This window comes from Rattus norvegicus, chromosome 20 (genome assembly GCF_036323735.1).
Source record: "Rattus norvegicus strain BN/NHsdMcwi chromosome 20, GRCr8, whole genome shotgun sequence".
NCBI classification, from domain to species: Eukaryota; Metazoa; Chordata; class Mammalia; order Rodentia; family Muridae; genus Rattus; species Rattus norvegicus.
This window is the reverse complement of record NC_086038.1, coordinates 5,833,738-5,851,942: the sequence shown is the minus strand read 5'-3', so window position 1 is coordinate 5,851,942 and position 18,205 is coordinate 5,833,738. Positions and strand designations below refer to the sequence as shown.

Below are 18,205 nucleotides of genomic sequence, written 5' to 3'. Positions count from 1 at the left end.
TGGATGAGTAGTTGGGTGCTCTTAACCGCTAAGCCATCTCTCCAGCCCGTGACTGAGTTTTCTAATGCACAGTGTGTAACATTTTCTTATACCAGCACAGTGAACCAGTGAACTGTCTTAAAGAGACAAACCCAATTCTCGTTTACACTAGAAACTAGGCAGTGGGTGCTGTTTTCGCCCTGGAGTTCTACTTTAATCTCACCTCTGCTCTCGTGAACCCATCTTCTCTGCCAGACCTGAGGAGAGGGGCCTTCTGGGCCTAGAGGAGCGCAGTTGGGCAGAGCAGTGGCGTCTGCTCCATGCAAACTCATGTCAGTGCTACCACAGAACTCAGATTGACCTGCAGTGTTGTGAGGCGCTGAGACCACGTTGAGAAATAGGATAGAGGTGTGGAAATGACCTCAGAAGGGTTGTGATAATAAAGTACAGTAGCAGGCAACTGTAGTCTGACACTCGGGAGTTAAAGCTGGAGGATTGCTGCAAGTTTGTGCTCAGTCTGGCCTACATAGTGAACCCAGATCAGCCAGAACTACATAGGCGACCCATGGCAAAGGCAAAGCACTAAGTAAAGCACACTGCTGGCTTGCCCGTCAGTGACCGCGGAACGGTCATGGTAAATACGATGTCTATTACACCTTTCCTTGTTCACTCCGTGAGTTGTCTCTGTCCTCTGTAAGGCTGAGGGCTGTCGTCCCACTCGGTGATGAGGACTGGAAAGGTCAGCAAAAAGCGTTGAGCGAGTGAAGCTGTGCTGGGCTGTGCTGTGTCTTACCAGTCTGAGGTGGCCTGGCCTAAAAAGCCGGAGACCCCAGCAGACCAAGTACCTTTCTTTTTTTTTTTTTTTTTTCCCCGGAGCTGGGGACCGAACCCAGGGCCTTGCGCTTCCTAGGCAAGCGCTCTACCACTGAGCTAAATCCCCATCCCCCCAAGTACCTTTCTTTAGATCCAGTTTCCTTGTTCTCTGTACTGCAGTTCATTGTGATGAGGAAACTGGCTGACCGGTTTTGTTTTGTTTGAAATAGTCTTACTTTGTAGCCCAGACTGGCCGCTGTTGAACACGTCAGTCCTGCCTTAGACTAGAGTTCTCTAGCATTGTCCTTGCAGGTTCCGCTCGTCCTCTTTTCGTCTAGTTCACAGACCCTAAGGAAAGCCGAGGAGCCGAGCAGAGGCGGTGGGCGCAGCGTAGCTGTGTCCCCCCTGTTCAGCTCAGGGGCTGCTCTGACACAGGAAATGCTCGCACTCTCTGGGCTTGTGTTGTCTTTAAATGCTTACCCAATGTCTGGGTTTTTTGTTTTTGTTTTGTTTCACTTTTTACATTGCTTAATTTTTTTTTCACCTTAAAATTTTCCTCCTTTAAACTACATCAGAGCTCCTCCCAGCTCCGCTTCCTTCATCCTCTCAGAAGTGTGCGAGCTCAGTCTCAGACTAAAAATGTTTTCAACCATGCGTCAGTTTTCTATGGTTTGTTTTCCTCTTTCTTTTTTCTGGAGGGGGTACGGGGGACAGTTGAGACAGGATCTCTGTGCAGCCTTGGCTGCCCCAGAACTCACTCTGTAGACCAGGCTGGCTTTGAACTCAGAGATCCACCCGCCTCTTCATCCCAAGTGCTGGGCTAAAGACTTGGGCCACCACACCCAGCTTTGGTTTCATTTTGTTGAGGGGACTCCAAGGTCATCTTCCTGTTCTACCTCTCAGGTCCTGAAAGTTAAGCATATGCTGTGTTCTGGAATTATTTTGATTTTGAAAAACTGATTTATTTTAAAGTTATGTCAGTACCTTACATATATACAGGGGGAAAATGGTATTTCTGTGAGTTCTTTAGTATTTTAAAAATATATATTTTATAGCTGTCTGTGTGTGGGTGTTTAGTTAGCAGCACATGCGTGTTCGATGCCAAGGAGGGTAGAGCAGGTGCCGGGCTCCGCAGCTGGAGTTAGAGACCGCTGTGACTGCCGTGGGACTGCTGCTGGCAGCGAGCTCTGCTCCTCCTCAGGAAAGGCCTGAGCTCTTAGTCTCGGAGCCTCTCTCCAGTCTCGTATTATTAATTACGTGTTCTTATGTCATTTCTTTTATATTGTGGATGCCCGAGTGCGACACCATCTCCTGTCATCCACTGGGTCCTGGGGACTGACTCCAGTTTTCAGGTTGGCTCAGGCATCTTTTACCTACTTTGCCATCTTACCAGCCATTTGTTTGTTTTTTCTCAAATATTTATTTATTATATTTAGCTGTCTTCAGACACACCAGAAGAGGGCATCAGATCCCATTACAGATGGTTGTGAGCCACCATGTACATACTGGGATTTGAACTCAGGACCTCTGGAAGAGCAGTCAGTGCTCTAACCGCTGAGCCATCTCTCCAGCCCCATTTGTTTGTTTTGAGACAAGGTCTTACTCTGTAGCCCTGACTGACTCATAGCTCAGAGTTTGCCTACCCCGCTGTTCATAGGGGTGTATACATTTGCTTCGGGGTAAGGTCTCACTCTGTAGCCAGACTAGCATGCCATCTTCCTACTGCATGAGACCTCACTGTGGATTATAGACGACGGTGCCACCATGGTAGACTTGTGCTACACAGCCTGTCACAAGGCTGCAGTCAGGAGGCCACAGAGGCGGAGTGTGCTAGGAGTCCCAATGTTGGGAAACGAAGGCAGTAGAGTGCCTCTCTAGCCTAAGCCAGAGACGGTGTCCTAAGACAGCAGCAAAACCTCACTTGTCGTACAGTAGCTGTTTTGCTCTCTGTAAAGCCTCTGGCCTAGCATTTTCTCAGTAGATGGCTCTGCAGATGTGGGGAGGTTGTCTGGAGTCCGCCTGCTTCTCCTGACCTAAACCTGTTGAGGTTGTTGCTGTTGGCTCACAGTGCTTGTGTGTGTGAAAAGCAGCTCCTGTGTCTGAATTCCAGTCGCTTCAGACTTTATCCCTCAAGGTGCCATGCACAAACCAGTCCTTCTGCTAAGGTTGAAGCCAATATCGTGCTGCCTTATCCTGCAACCTGAATCTTTCCACTTGGTGAGGAGCTGAGTAGGGGACATCCCAGGGCAACGGCTGTGGGCTGGTTCCCCAGCATCATGCTGTGTGCCTGTGTCTTTTCTTTTGGAACTGGGGACCGAACCCAGGGCCTTGCGCTTGCTAGGCAAGCGCTCTACCACTGAGCTAAATCCCCAACCCTGTGTGCCTGTGTCTTAACAGTGTAGAGTGGGGTAGGCACCAGCCACTTCCAGTCTCCGCCTCATTTCCGGAGCTGAGCGAGGTGAGTGCAGAGCCAGACTAACCCAGAGCCGGTGAGCTAGGCAGTGACTGCGTGTAGCTGTCCCAGTAACTTCCCTCGAGAGTTGACCGTCATATACACTAAATTCATCCTTTTGACATTTAGCTATGTGGGTGCATATTGCCCGGATTGAGACTTTTGCTGCAGAATCTTCCCTGTAAAGATGGAAGTCGGGCTAGGCGCTCACCCTGATGCCCAAGGCCCGGGGCCTCGCATACACACTTGGGCGTGCGCACACCCCCAGTAAGAAGGCAGAGCTGTCTGTTGCCACCCACAGCATCTTAGTCTCTCAGAGCTCGGGGTCGGATGCCGGTACTCTTGAGCTTCCTAGAGGTGAAAATGGAGCTGCCTTTGGAAAGGAGGTTGAGCAGTGTTTCCAGCCTTCCCCTGCTGAGATCCAGTGTCCTGTGGAACTGGGCGTGAGACTGGTCCGTGCTCACCTGTACCCCTCCCACCCCAGCTTTCTTCCTTCAGACATTAAGTGAGCAGCTCCCTCCCCTACTTTCCAGAGGGTATTTATTTCCCTGCGCTCATGTCGTACATTTTAGCGTGGTGTAGCTGCCTTGTCAGGTGGGGGAGGTTTGTCTTCTGCGCTGACATGTTGTGGGGTGTTTCCTGTAAGCTGCGCCCCTGATCCCAGAGAGAACGACTGAGGCTTTATACTTAATGCCTTGGCCATAGCTTTGACTTGCTCTCCGTCTAGCTCATAGCTTAATCTCTCATTTATTCTATGCTCTGCCTCACGGCTGGTCACCTTACAACTCTGCTCCACTCTCACACATCTGTCCTCCTCCATGGCCCAGGGTGAATCTGCCTGCACTTGACTCTATGCCAGAATCCTTTCTTTCTACCAATGTCCCACCTTCTATTTCTCCTGCCTGCACTTACAAGACAGTCAGCATTTTATTGACAGGAGCTGCATCCAGACATCTCAACCCCTGTAGCCACACACACGTGGTCGTGTCCAGGCTTCTTAGAGCTACTGGATGCCTTTACTTTGTTTTGGTCTTTCTGATGCTGTTGTCTCACGATTGGCAGTGTCGGGATGGTGGGATGTGATTCGCTGCTTATTGGTTTGTTTTGTGGTGACAGAATACTGCCACCTTAATTGAATATGGAACTTAATTTCCAAGGTCATAAAGCTCCTGAGTGGCCATTTTATTCTAGAAAGATCTATCCAGTTTGTCTTGGAGACCAAATTTAGAGTTCTTTTAGACTCTCAGATCTAGATTTCAGGTCTGCTCAGCAGGTGGCCCAGGCAGCTCTCATATTTCCTTCCTTCTCTGCAGCCTAGGGAATCCGTGTCAGGGACAGCAGCTTGCTGTGCAGCTTGGGTAGTAGGCCTTGAGCTTGTGATCCGTTTGCCTGTCCTTGGGTGGTGGGATCAGAGGCACGTGCCATCAAGCATGGCTGAGGAATTACCTGTCCTAGCCCTGCACTATGAGAGCCAGACGTACACCGCTGGAAGCTCAGAAGGCTGGTGATCGCTTGGGTCTTCATGGCAGTGGACCCCTTTCTCTGTGTTCTTCAAGAGCTGCTTCATGCTGCACATCAAACAGGCACAGTTAGCAGGAATGTCCAGAGACACCACCCTACCTAGTAACCCCAGAGGTTACTCCTGTGCATTTCCCTGTGATGTAGCAGCTCACGGTTCTGTGCACAGCCGAGAGCCCTGGATCTCAGCCATTTGGGTTTCTTAGCCATGTCGTGTCTACACAAGACAGCCAAGTTTCACACTCGTAGTCTTGGCTAATCATATTTTCTTAGTTCAAAACAGACCTGCTAGCATTTTTGTGCTAACCAAATTATTACAGGGTGGGTGTGGGTGTGTGTGTGTGTGTGTGTGTGTGTGTGTGTGTGTGTGTGTGAGTGAGAGAGAGAGAGAGAGTGTGAGAGAGAGAGAGAGAATGAATATGAATATCTTGGTCTTTAATGAGACTGACATTTCTAAGGCACCCACTATTTTCTGACCTACAGCAGTAAGCTGTGCCAGGCCCCCGTGGAGTAACAGCATTGCCATGTGATGTCCCAGCTACTGCCCTGCCAGCTCTGGTTGCCCTTTAGACTGAAGAGAGCAGTTGGCTGGCGGGCTCCATGGTTTAGGATGTGTTTAATGCCTTGTCCCTGCCTAGATTGGCCCTGAACTCCTGGGATTCAGCAGTCTTTTTAAACTCAGCCTCTAGAGGGCCTGTGTTACTTCAGTGCTGGCAGAAATTACTAGTGTTTTGCTGTTGTCTGTTTCGTTTTACGCTTAAATGTTTTTTATTTTAATTTTTAGATTATGCATAGGTGTGTGTTTTATGTGGGTTTGTACTGGAACTTGAGGAGGTCGGAATAAAATGTTAACTCCCGTCCGGCTAGAGTCCAAGGCTGGGAGATAACTCAATCCTTAGTAAGAGCAGTATCCCTGTTCTTAATAGCTGAGCATCTCCCCTCCACCACTCAACCAACTGACAGTGTGCCCCAGGCTTGTCTCAGACTCGCTAGGCAACAATCCTCCTGTCTCATCTCTTTCAGTGCTGGGATGGTAAGTGTGAGACACTTTTTAAAAGAGGGAGCACCTTACTTGGGCATGGGACTGTATATATACCTTTGGTCCCAGCACTCTAGAGACAGAGGGTCTAGAGGCAATTTGAGGCCAACCTAGTCTACAGAGCAAGTTCTGGGACAGCCAAGGCTATACAGAGAAGCCTTGTCTCAAAAGAAAAAAAACAATCACAAGTCTTCTAATAAACTAAAGGACAGTACTGCTGGGTGCGTGGTGGAGGTAAGTCACAGGCAAGAGCACATCTACTCCTCTGTGGCTGCCTACGGCCCTTGACTGGCAGCATGTAGAGTTCTCATTTTCATTTATGCATTTACAGTTTGCACAAGAGCACAGTCCAGATGAGACCGTTGGGAGTTAGAAGAGAGGGAGGCGGTGCTGCCGAGGCCTCCGTGTCCCCACTCTCCCTCTCTGTGGGAGATCATTCAAGCTTCCCATTTTCTCCTGGCTGTTTGAACCTGAGACCTAAGCAGTCTCTGAGCCCCTGGGTATTTCATAATTTAGAACCCCAGAAAACAAGTAATAAACTGAGCAACATGAACGGGCTGTGTGCCTGTAAGTCAGAGGACAGCCTCTTGTACTGCCTGCTGTTTTTTGGAGACAGCCCTTTACTGAGTGTGACCTGATAGGTAGGGTAGGCCGGCCGGTAGACTCTCCACCTGTGACTGATATTACCAGCACAGAGTACTACATCTGGCCTTTTATATTAATGTTGTCATGTGTTTGCTATAGAGGCATGTGTTATGCATGTCTCTGTGTCTGCATATTTTTGTAAGTGTGCACAAGTGTTTGTGGGTGCTGGCTGCCTATGCTCGCACACTCTAACAGAGGCCCCCGCTCATGTTGGGAATCTGCACTCATTACTTTTTGAGGGAGGTCTCTGAGTCAAACCTGAGTTCACATCTTTACTCGTTGGTAGCCGGCTTGTTCTGAGTGTTCCGACTCTTTTTTTTTTTTTTTTTTCCTTCTTCTTTTTTTTCGGAGCTGGGGACCGAACCCAGGGCCTCCGACTCTTCTAAGACTGGAATTGCAGGAGAGCTGCCGTACCGGAGTAGAATTTGCCTGGGTCGGGGAACTCAAATGTTAGTCATCTTGGTGTTCAGCAGGTCCTGTAACTGCTGAACCCCCTCCCCAGCCCCTGCCAGCTCTCTGTATGTGGGCTCTGGGGCTCACACTCAGGTTCCTGTGTCCTTTACTGACAGACAGACGCCCTGTCCTGGAAACACTGGTTTGGAATGAAAATGAACGTTTTTTATCCTCTGGTCTCTAGAAACACTGGGAGCAGACTATTTGCCTCCCTCCCTCCTTATTTCAAAACAAAAGTCAGGGTGTAGCTGGGGTGGTCTGGAACTTGCTGTGGCAGACCAGGCAGGCTCCTGAGAGCGGTTATCACAAGCGTGCGCCACTGGACTGCCAGTGCTTGCACTTCAAAACGGAATGAAAGTGCTGCATGCTGGGTGTGGGCTTGGGCTTCCTCGCCAGGGATGTTCTTGGGCTTATGATGAGCATGGTCACCCAACTGTGTGTGTGTGTGTGTGTGTGTGTGTGTGTGTGTGTGTGTGTGTGTGTGTGTGTGTGTCAGGTTGGCTCTATCCGGCCTTCACAGTAAGTTCCTGCTGAACCGTTTCTTCCATCGTCACGGTTTTCTTTGCTGAATGGTCAGACCTTGGGTTGAGGGATGTAGGCAGACTTGTGCCTGTGTGTGAAGAGGCCTCTCTCACAGTTTGAGAAGATGCTCCAGTCCAGTGGGAATAACTGCCTAACAATATTTTTCCTTTTTTTGTTTGAATTTAGGGGCAGAAGCCTGGCCTCCGGGGGTTTGTCTTAAATATGTCGGGGGAGACCAGTTTGGACATGTGAACATGGTGATGGTGAGATCACTAGAGCCCCAAGAGATCGCAGATGTCAGCGTCCAGATGTGCAGCCCCAGCAGAGCAGGAATGTACCAGGGACAGTGGCGGATGTGCACTGCTACTGGACTCTACTATGGAGGTGAGTGTGTCCTCGTGCAGGCCAGGGCAAAGGAACTAAGGCAGCACCTCGTAAGCTCATAGCATTCCTCACCAAGCCATTGAGTATAGTGACAGTGACACACAGTGACAGTGTGACCTTTTAGCCATACAGGTAAATGCCTTGACGGTGGTGATATATTGGTCAGGTTGGTACTTCCTTCTATCCTGAAATGTAACGTTAGTGGCCTTTGTGAGGTGTGCTTGGCGTTGTAAATGGTTGTAGTTTCCTGGGGTGCTGACCTCAGTGTGTAGTCCCTCAGGTGCTGTCAGGTTATTGACTGCAGGCATCACTATGAGTGTCCCCTGACATAACGTCATGGAGATCTAGCGAGGAGTGCACAGAATGTGACTGTCTTCACCTGCTGCTGCCTCTTCCCTCCCGTCGGTGCCTCACTTTTAACACCGCTGCACACTGTGTTCTCCCATCGCCCTCCAGGCTGTGTCCCCCAAGCGCTGTGCAGTCACTGAGTGGCAGCCTTCCTTATGGTCTTCCTCCGCTCGTTCAGCTGCACCTTACCCATCAGTTATTGCCTTGAGAGGCAGGTGTACTGGGCCTGCTGACCTCATCTCCATGTGGCGTTAGCAGCTCGTGCTCCCAGTGGCCTGCACAGGGTGTGTGCAGACTCCCCTCTGTGGCCTAGGCCAGTCTTTTTTTTTTTCCCCAGGAGCTGGGGACCGAACCCAGGGCCTTGCGCTTCCTAGGCAAGCGCTCTACCACTGAGCTAAATCCCCAACCCCTCGGGCCAGTCTTTAATTCTTTGTTTTAACTGACCATAGGCAGAACGCCTGGGTGTTCTGTAGGTTGGGACTTTACATTTTTCTATAAAAAAACCTTAGCTCCCCACCAACAACCTCCTTGTAACTATGCCAAAACCCGGGACTGGCCATTTGTCCTCTCCTTGATCACAAGCCAATTCCCATTGGTTCCACTGCGCCCTGTGCCCTTCGGGGAGTTCTTAACTGCTCTGGAATGGGGGGAGAGGGCCTTTGCCATTCTGCCATTTATCCTGGAAGTAGTGTTCTCAACCCACCCAACGGAAACCAGCTATTTTGCAGTCTGAAAGATTTCATAGAAGGAATGTTTCACGATGCTTTTATGACATCATTGCTCTGCCTGTGTTCCTGACAGCCTGGCCATCCCCTCATCAGTCTCTGTCCTCGCTCCCTTCTGTCCTCGCTGTCTGGAATACTTAATGTCATGTCTAGGTATGTGTGGCTAAGTGTGCGTGCACATGCGTGTGCACCATGTGAATGTAAGAGTCCTTGGAGGATCGAGGCATCAGATGCCCTGGAACTGGAGTTACAGATGGTTGTGAGTTTCAGTGTGGACGCTGGGAACTGAGCCCAAGTCCTCTGCAGCAGCAGTGCATGTCCTTTAACGATTCATTGAGTGCACGGTAGCTGTCCTCAGACACACCAGAAGAGGGCATCAGATCTCATTACAGATGGTTGTGAGCCACCATGTGGGTGCTGGGATTTGAACTCAGGACCTCTGGAAGAGCAGTCGGTGCTCTAACCACTGAGCCACCTCTCCAGCTCCAGCATTAATTCAGTCCTCCTGCCTCTGACTATTGAGTGCTAAAATTACAGATGTGTTCTTTATGCCTTCTCAGTAAAGTTTTTATTTATCTTTTTAAAAATTTTGTTTTGTTTTGAAACAGGATTTCTTAGCATAGCCCAGACTGGCCTGAACCTCTCTATGTAGCTCAGGCTGGCCCTGGCTTATTGTGACTTTTCTGGCTGTACGCTGTGTTGCTGTTGTATCTTGGTTTTGCACTGCTCATCCATGCTGCGGTTTAGTAAAGTACGTGTACACACGGATACATGAGGTGCCCTTGTCTTGTTCCTCTGACACAGCAGCTCCACTCAGAAGGTGAGGCTGGTCACGGCAGGATTTTTGTCAGGGCTACTGTCGTAGGCTTCTTTTTACGTGTTAACCCTTCCCTTAGAACATCTATCTCTGAGTCAGTAAGATGGTTCAGTGCAGAATCCGCAGCAGTGAGGTGATTGTTGTACCGAATCCACATTTGTGAAGCAAGGACCAGCTCCTGTCAGGAGTCCTCTGTCCAATGCTAACTGAGGTCCTGAGGCGCGCGTGCATCACACACATGCATTGGATAGGTAGACTTGCTTTCATTCTTTTGGAAAAAACCTTTTTGGTTATTGGTTGGTTGGTTGGTTGGTTGGTTGGTTTGGTTGGTTGGGTTGGTTGGGTTGGTTGGTTGGTTGGTTTGGTTGGTTGGTTGGTTGGTTGGTTTGGTTGGTTTGGTTGGTTGGTTGGGTTGGTTTGGTTGGTTGGTTTGGTTCGTTGGTTGGTTTGGTTGGTTGCTTGGTTGGTTGGTTGGTTTGGTTGGTTGGTTGGTTGGTTGGTTGGTTTGGTTGGTTGGTTGGTTTGGTTGGTTGGTTGGTTGGTTGGTTGGTTCGTTGGTTGGTTTGGTTGGTTGCTTGGTTGGTTTCCTTATTGGTTTGGTTTGTTAGTTGGTTGGTTTTTGTGACAGGGTCCTAGAGTACAGCCCCGACTGTCCTGGCACTCACTATGTAGACCAGGCTGCCCTTGAACTCACAGAGATCCATCTGCCTTCCCTTTTCTCTTCTGAATGCTGGGATTAAAGATGTTTATTCTCCTACTCTACCCCATTCCCACCTTAAATTTTTATTTTATTTTTTATGTACATGAATCTTTTACTTGTGCGTGTGTGCCTGCGTGTGTGTGTGTGTGTGTGTGTGTGTGTGTGTGTGTGTGTGTGTGTGTGTGTAAGTGCACTGTGTGTGTGTGATACTCTGAGAAGCCAGAAGAGAACATCATCAGATCTTCATGGGACTAGAGGTACAGATGGTTGTGAGCCACCATGTGGGTGCTGGGGACCAAACCCAGAACTCTTAACCTCTAGGCTGTCTTTTCAGGCATGAACACTCCCTTTTGTGTTTTCTAGACGTCTTCCTGTAAGATGCTTAGTGCTCAGGAACCACTCTCAGAAACACAGGTTTGTTTTGGTAAAGATACTACTCTGAACTGGTGGGACTTGTCTGAAAAAAAAAAAAAGTTTAGAAGGGACACTTAAGGGGCTGGGGATTTAGCTCAGCGGTAGAGCACTTGCCTAGGAAGTGCAAGGCCCTGGGTTCGGTCCCCAGCTCTGAAAAAAACCAAAAAAAAAAAAAAAAAAAAAAAAAAAGGACACTTAAAGCTGTAAATAAAATTTAAAATCTTTTTTTTTTTTTTTTTTTTTTTTTTTGAGATTGGTTATTTCAAAATCAGACAGCGCAGTCTGCTGCCCCCAGGTGGTTTTATCTACCCATATCTAAGTCAAAGGCCTGTGGAATAGGGGAAGAAACTAATTATATCACAGTCTCAAAAATACTTAAATGTTCAAAAGATATTTAAAGTATACATAAAGTTAACAATAACAAAAAAGAGAGAAACCACTGCGTTTTTCAGACAGTTCTCTGAAGTGCAGATGGCTGTGCTCAGAGCCCTTGCCACTGTGGACAGGCAAGTTGTGTGCTCGTCTCTCTGGGGCAGGGCCCAGCAACATGCTTTCGTGTCTGAGTCTGAGTCATCAAAGGCCGTACTGTCCTGGGCAGAGCAGCCTCACTGGGTGATGTCAGCTTTGGTTTCTCTGTGCTGGCTTTCACTAATGCCAGTCTCCACCCACGAGGATTGGGAGAAGGCACAACGTTTTGAGGGTTCCTTTGTTTTTGGTTTTGTTTTGTTTTTTGTTTTTTTTTTTTTTTGTTGTTGTTGTTGTTTTGTTTTTTTTCTTTTTTTTCGGAGCTGGGGACCGAATCCAGGGCCTTGCGGTTGCTAGGCAAGCGCTCTACCGCTGAGCCAAATCCCCAACCCCTGTTTTTGATTTTTAAACAGGGTTTCTGTATTATGTACTCTGAACTTTTTCTGAAACTCACTGTGTAGACCAAGTTGGCTTCACACTTACAGAGATCAACCAATCAAGTACTGAGATTAAAAGTGTAAGCCCCCACCCCCAGGATATAATTTGAAGAGAGCATTGTCAGCCGATTATGGCAGGAGTACCTTGTGCAACACTACAGTCCAGGGTTCGGAAGCTCAGGTAGTGGTGGCTTCTTTTTAACTTAGGAGCTATCGGTTCTGTTCTGTTTTGTCGAGGCTGTGTCTCACTGTAGCCCTGGCTGTGCTGGAACTCACGTGAGGCCTGCTCCGTGAGTCCCGAGCAGTCATCCACCCGCTAAGTGAGCACACTGAGTGCATGGCAGGCACCTCCTCACTTTATAATGGGACACACCAGGAAGGAAGAATTCAAACTTCTATGCATGAAAACGTTTGTTGGATTATTTTGCAATGGGGATGTCTTAGCCAGTACCCTTCTGAGTTCCCGTCCACATCAGGCTAGAGAGGCTCGACCACAGACAGGGGCCTGGTGATAGAGCATCAGGCCTGCTCAGACCAGCTCATGCTTCTGCCACGGGTGCCTCTCACCTGAGTCAGTGCGTGAGGCTTTGGAGCTTACTCTGAGAGCTCGAGTCGTCCGCAGTTTACCTTCCTGAGCCACTGCTTAGGAAGTGACCATTACCTTAGGTTTAGTGACCTCTGAGCCTTGAGGGTAGAGGTGGCATCCCCGAGCTAAGGCAATGAATGCCCTGTGGTGGTGGCCGACACTCACCACAGAGTGCTTCTGTGGGTTTCCCTGCCAGTGCAAAAGACTCTTCAGTTAGAAATCAGTTCATTCTCTGCTGTCTTTTTGGGGTCAGGTTGGGTTTTGTTTTGTTTGGTGACAGGGCCCCTTGTAGCCCTGGCTGTCTTGTAACACACTGTGTGGACCAGGCAGGCCTCCAAGGTATAGACATGGGTGTGTGCCTGTCTGCCGACTCTACTTTGTCCTTAGCTTCTGGATTTTGGTTGTCCCCCCCCCCCTTTTGTTTTGAAAGGGCTTGCGTTTCCTTCTCCTGTGCAGAGAGAGTGAACGCTGAGCCTGCTGCAGTGAGCCGTGGGCTCTGCCTGCTTCCTTACCCCGCTGTGTGGGAGTCTTACTTGCCCTTTATTTTGACATGGTGTAGAAGGCTTGAGTCAGGCATTGGTGTAATGGCACTAAACCAGTTTTCCCTTTTAGTTTCACTTTTATATTTCAAAATTAGAGATGTTTAGTAAAGAGACCGTATATGTGACCCAAGACTGACTTGAGGGCTTTTAAAATGTTTAGTATGGGCTGGTTAGATGGCCTTGTAAGTAAAGGCCTTCATCACCAGGCCTCACAGACTGAGTCCCACCCCTGGTCTCCCTCAGTAGAAAGGGAACACAGCCCTAGCCCTACAGCTTGTCGTCCTCCAACCTCTACAAACAGGCTGTGGATGACACACATAGACATAGTAAGTGAAGTTACTATGAATTTATAGTGATGTGATCCGGTCAGTTCAGTGTAGTGGCATTTTACTGCGTGGCTGGTTAATGGCTCGCTCTGTAGGATAGGCCTGCCCATGACACTGTTCCAGCACCTATGGTGGGAGGGCAGCACTGGGGGTTTATTTCCCACTTGGTGCCTGGCACAGTTCCAGGGTTAGGACAGCTCAGAGTGGTGCTATAAGAAAGGAGGAACTCTTCCTGGCTCCTGCTGGTCTTGCTTGCTGCTGCCTGCTTAGGTCACAGGGTGGGGCAGGCTCCTGTCTATCTCCACAGGAGCTGGGACTGTGGCTTTGCCAGGTCAGGACAGGGCCCTGGTATTGGCCTGGCTGGATTGGCTGCTTCCTTGTTTGTAGTTTTAGTGGCCACATTGCTGAGTGCTTGGGGATGCCAATCCTGTGGCCAACAACGAGGAAATGGACTTCTTAAAGAAGTAGGTCCATTGCCTAGGGTGGGTCTTGGGGAGACCTGGATGGTGGAGCCCAGCACCACAGAGTACTTAGTGCTTCCACAGGAGCATGGAGAAGCCTTGTGGCTGCAGTGTGGTCGTGGGCTTGGTGTGAGAGCCTGTCACAGGAAAGGCCCAGAAGGCTGGTTCTCCACAGAGCCACCTCCAGGGCCGACCACTGTTTTGTTGTTTGGGTTTTGGGTTTGTTTAGAGATGGGGTTTCCCCATGTATCTCTGTCTGGATCTCAGAGTGCAGACCAGGCTGACCTCAAACTCACATTCACCTGCCTCTGCAGTGCTGCATTAAAGGCCTGCGCCATCAGGCCATCAGGCCTAGCTATTCCAGTTTTTGATGAGAGAGCGTGGGCTGGCTGGATGGCTCTGCAGGTAAAGGTGCTTGCCACTTGCCATCGAGCCCGCCCGAGGATCTGATTCAGTCACATAGTGGAAGGAGAGATCCACTCTGTAAGCTATTGTCTGATTCTCACGTGGGTGCTATGTGTGCACACACACGAATAGGTTACTGTAATGACAGGACCTTTAAAAGAAAATGTATAGACCTCTCAATATTCCTGCAGGTCACAAGACAGTGTACCTGGAGTTTTTAGGTTGTCATTTGTGGTCCAGACTACACAGGTAAAGTTGCTCATCTTCTGGGACCCCTCTCAGCTAATGTGTTGTCCTGCTGCCCTTGCGGCACGCAGATCTGGTGGTACATCCCTCTTCCTCCTTAGTGCTGTGGCTCCCTTTCTTTCTTCTGATGTTATCTGGGGCGCGGGGGGGGGGCTGTCTTGTCAGTTGTATTGCCTTTTCAAAGTGTCGTCTGTTGCTTTTGTTGATCTTTACTTGGGTTCTTTTCAGGTTTGCAGATGTCTCTGTGTCGGTGCTGTTTTCACTCAGGGTCTCATGTAGGTAGCCTGATGGGCCTGAACTCACTGTGTGCTTGAATTACAAGGTTGTTGTGGCCCAACTCATTCCATGTATTTCTGTCACTCGCTGTGTTCTACAGCTTTCGAACTATGACGCTGCTTTGATTTTTTTTCAGATCACAGAGGTTTTCAGATTTCCCTAGAGGTTTCCTGTTTGGCTCACAAGTTATATAAAAATGTCTTGTATAATTCCTAAACATTAAAAATGTGTACTAAATGGTGATGGCGCATACCTTTAATCCCAGCACTCACGGGACAGAGGCAGGCAGGATCTCTTAGTTTAAGGCCAGCCAAGGCTACACAAAGAGACCATGTCTTGAAAAAAGTAAAATAAAAAGACCAAAATATTAATAGTTATATTCTGTATCCTTTGGATTTATAGTAACTGTTGTCTTAGTTTTCTATTTCTGTGCTAAAACACAGGACCAAGGCAGCTTTATACAATAAAATATTAATTTCATGTACAGTTTCAGTGTTACAGAGTCCTTGACACAGGGTTAAGGGACAGCTAGGAGCTTATTACATCTTGATCCACACTCAATGAGGCAGAGAGAGGAAGGGGGAGTACTGATGCTACTACACACGCGCGCGCGCCATAGAGCAAGAGCACTGGGAATCTCATTAGTCTTTTGAAACCTCAAATCTCCACCCACCTCCATGACACCCCTCTTCCAACAAGGCCACACCCCTAACACTGCTCATGCTTCCACCAACTGGAACCAAGTATTGAGGCGATGAGCCTGAGCTCGTCCAAACCCTGCCTAAGCAAAACATCAGTGTATAAAAGTAACTTATCTGCCCCAAGTAGTTGCTGTCTCAAAGGATTACTGCCTCCATCTGCTAATTTTAGCCTAGTCCTGGAAGCTTCTAGGCTCGTGCAACCTAATCTCGGCTTACATGTTTTTAGCCTCTGAGACTCCCTCCTGACTAAGCTCCCTTCTAGATCTTCCTGAACTTGGACTGGCTGCATTCACTCAGCTGTTCTGACCAAAGCTCCTCCACACGCTAACTGGTTCCAACTGGCTTTTTCAACTGCTCACTGAGTTGCTCTGCTTGGTCTCACAGTAACTCTGGCTGGTCTGTCTTCACCTGACTTGCTTTCTCTCTGCACCCTGTCTCCATCCCAGTGAAACTGCTGCTCTCTGCTGCTTTCTCTCTCACGTCACCTCTTTTCTCTCTGTTCTTGTGAGGGTTGGGCATATTCTGTTCTGTCAAATCCTTTTTCTGATTCATCACTTTGTCTGCTACTCAATTTGAGATCTCTTTTTCAAACATGGATGCTTCCTTCTACAAAATAACTTTCCCTTCACTGTTTGGGATTAAAGGTGTAAGCTAAGGGCTGAGCCTACCACAACTAGAAACAGGTTTTTCAGTAAATAACACGTCAGGGTTTATGGTGTGATCAAATATCCTACACCAGTAGTAGTTTTCTCTTTTTAGTAGAGGGAGGGATATTGATACCAGAGCTTATTTAGCCCAAGCTGACCTTGAACTCACCAAGTGGCTAAGGATGGTAATGAACTCCTGATCCTCCATGGGTGTCCTCATGTCACCACACCAGGGTGGTTCTTTTTGGAAGTAAGGACATGAAGTGAGCTGAAGACCGGCTTCAGGGTGTTTGGAACATTGCAGTCTTGCATAGCAGTTTTGCAGTTTTATTCTTTACATTGTTTGCTCCCAAAACCACAGACCCTGCTTGGTCATCCCTGTAGCCCTGTACCCACTAATGTGTTTCCCTGTCTCCATAGGTGGACACACTCGCTGGAGTTCCAGGGTACACACACCATCACTATAGCTCGTTACATTAACTGTAGCAGGAACAGAGTTTGGGCTTCTTGCTGAGTGAACAGCCTATTTGGTTCCTTTGTGGTTAGATGATGGTGGTGATGGTCCTCCCCTTACACTAGAGAAGACCTTGAGCCACATTTGGATTTGAGTGCATTTGAATTGATGAGGACTCGGTAGCTGTATTGCCTTCCAGCAGCTCAGCCTTCATATCTGAAGGAGCCAGCATCAACCTCACAGGACTCAGAGAATTAGAGAAGGTGGTGACCCTAAGTACCCTAAGGGAACGGCAGCTTTAGGTCTTCTGTTTAAAACAGGTCTGACCTTGGCTGCTTAGTGCAGGAACCCCACCATTGTCTTGTGTGGACCCTTCTTAGTCAGGCAGGCCCCGTAAGGGCTCTGCTTTTGTTTATTTGCAGTGTGCATTGATATGCGTGTCACCGCCACGGCTGCTCAGGTGTGGGAGTCCAAAGATGACCCTGGGTGTCGGCTTTTCACTCCACTATGTTTGAAATGGTGCCTTTGTCCTCATGATGGGCGTCTGTCTGTCCTCATTGAGCATCAGCCTCTCTGTCCTCACTGGACATCACTCTAACTGGCTTCTGAGGAGACATGTTCCCATTCGAGTTTCTTGTCCTCCTGGGAATTGAACGAAGTCCTTAGGAGCCTCACTCAGTGAGCCACCATCCCAGCTGCTTCTTGTGGGTTCTCTGACTGAGCTCTCTCATTGCGTTATTTCTTTGTTTGGAGTCAAGGTCCAGGTCACAGAGCAGCAAGGGCATTGTCTGCAGCTTCACTCTAGTGTCTCCCCTCAGAAAAGGTTGGGGCTCCAGAAAAGTCTTTCCCAGTAAATCTATGTGAGTTTCTTACTGTTCTATAAACGTTAGTGACAGTCGTGTTGTTACCCTAAATGTTGACTTCTGAGGCCATGGGGCTGCTACTCTTAGGCATGCATCTGTGGTGATGAAGAGTGTTTCTGACCTACCCGGTGATATGCGGATTTCCTGTCGGCGAGGGTGGGGAGGCTGGAACTGCACAGTCAGGAGTGAGCTATGAAGTGTGTGTCATGCAGTGGTTCATGGTATCTTTCTTACGTGCTTCTCGGGCTGGAGGGATGGCTCAGCGGTGAGAGCACCCGACTGCTCTGCCACAGGTCCTGAGTTCAAGTCCCAGCAACCACATGGTGGCTCACAGCCATCTACATTGTGATCTGATGAACTAAGTCTTTAAACATTTTTTTAAAAGATTTATTTATTTATTTATTTATTTATTTTATGTACAGCATTCTGTCTGCATATGTGACTGCAGGCCAGAAGAGGGCACCAGATCTCATTACAGATGGTTGTGAGCCACCGTGTGGGAATTGAACTCAGGACCTCTGGAAGAACAGTCGGCACTCTTAACCGCTGAGCCATCTCTCCAGCCCAAACTAAGTCTTAAGAAATGCTTCCTTCGGGGCTGGAGAGATGGCTCAGTGGTTAAGAGCACCCGACTGCTCTTCCAGAGGTCCTGAGTTCAATTCCCAGCAACCACATGGTGGCTCACATCCATCTGTAAAGAGATCTGGGGGTTGGGGATTTAGCTCAGCAGTAGAGCGCTTGCCTAGGAAGTGCAAGGCCCTGGGTTCGGTCCCCAGCTCCGAAAAAAAGAACCCCCCCCCCAAAAAAAAAGAGAGAGAGAGAGATCTGATGCCCTCTTCTGGTGTATCTGAAGACAGCTACAGTATACTTATATATAATAAATAAAATAAATCTTTAAAAGAAAAAAAAGAAATGCTTGCTTCCTTCAGACTTCAGCCTCAGGGGGCACAAGGGTTTCTAGCTCCAGCTTCCTTATGGAGAAAGGGA

At 48.6% G+C, this 18,205-nt stretch overlaps 1 protein-coding gene across 3 annotated transcripts in view; it reads left to right on the top strand.

Annotated features, from left to right (window-relative positions):
• Positions 1 to 18,205, top strand: part of Ilrun (inflammation and lipid regulator with UBA-like and NBR1-like domains) — a 66,362-nt gene that overhangs the window by 26,140 nt on the left and 22,017 nt on the right. For all 3 annotated transcript variants that reach the window (NM_001039607.2, NM_001410292.1, XM_063278990.1), the window contains exon 3: positions 7,608 to 7,805. In NM_001039607.2, the coding sequence (NP_001034696.1) occupies positions 7,608 to 7,805 (198 nt within the window). The remainder of the gene's footprint in view (positions 1 to 7,607; positions 7,806 to 18,205) is intronic.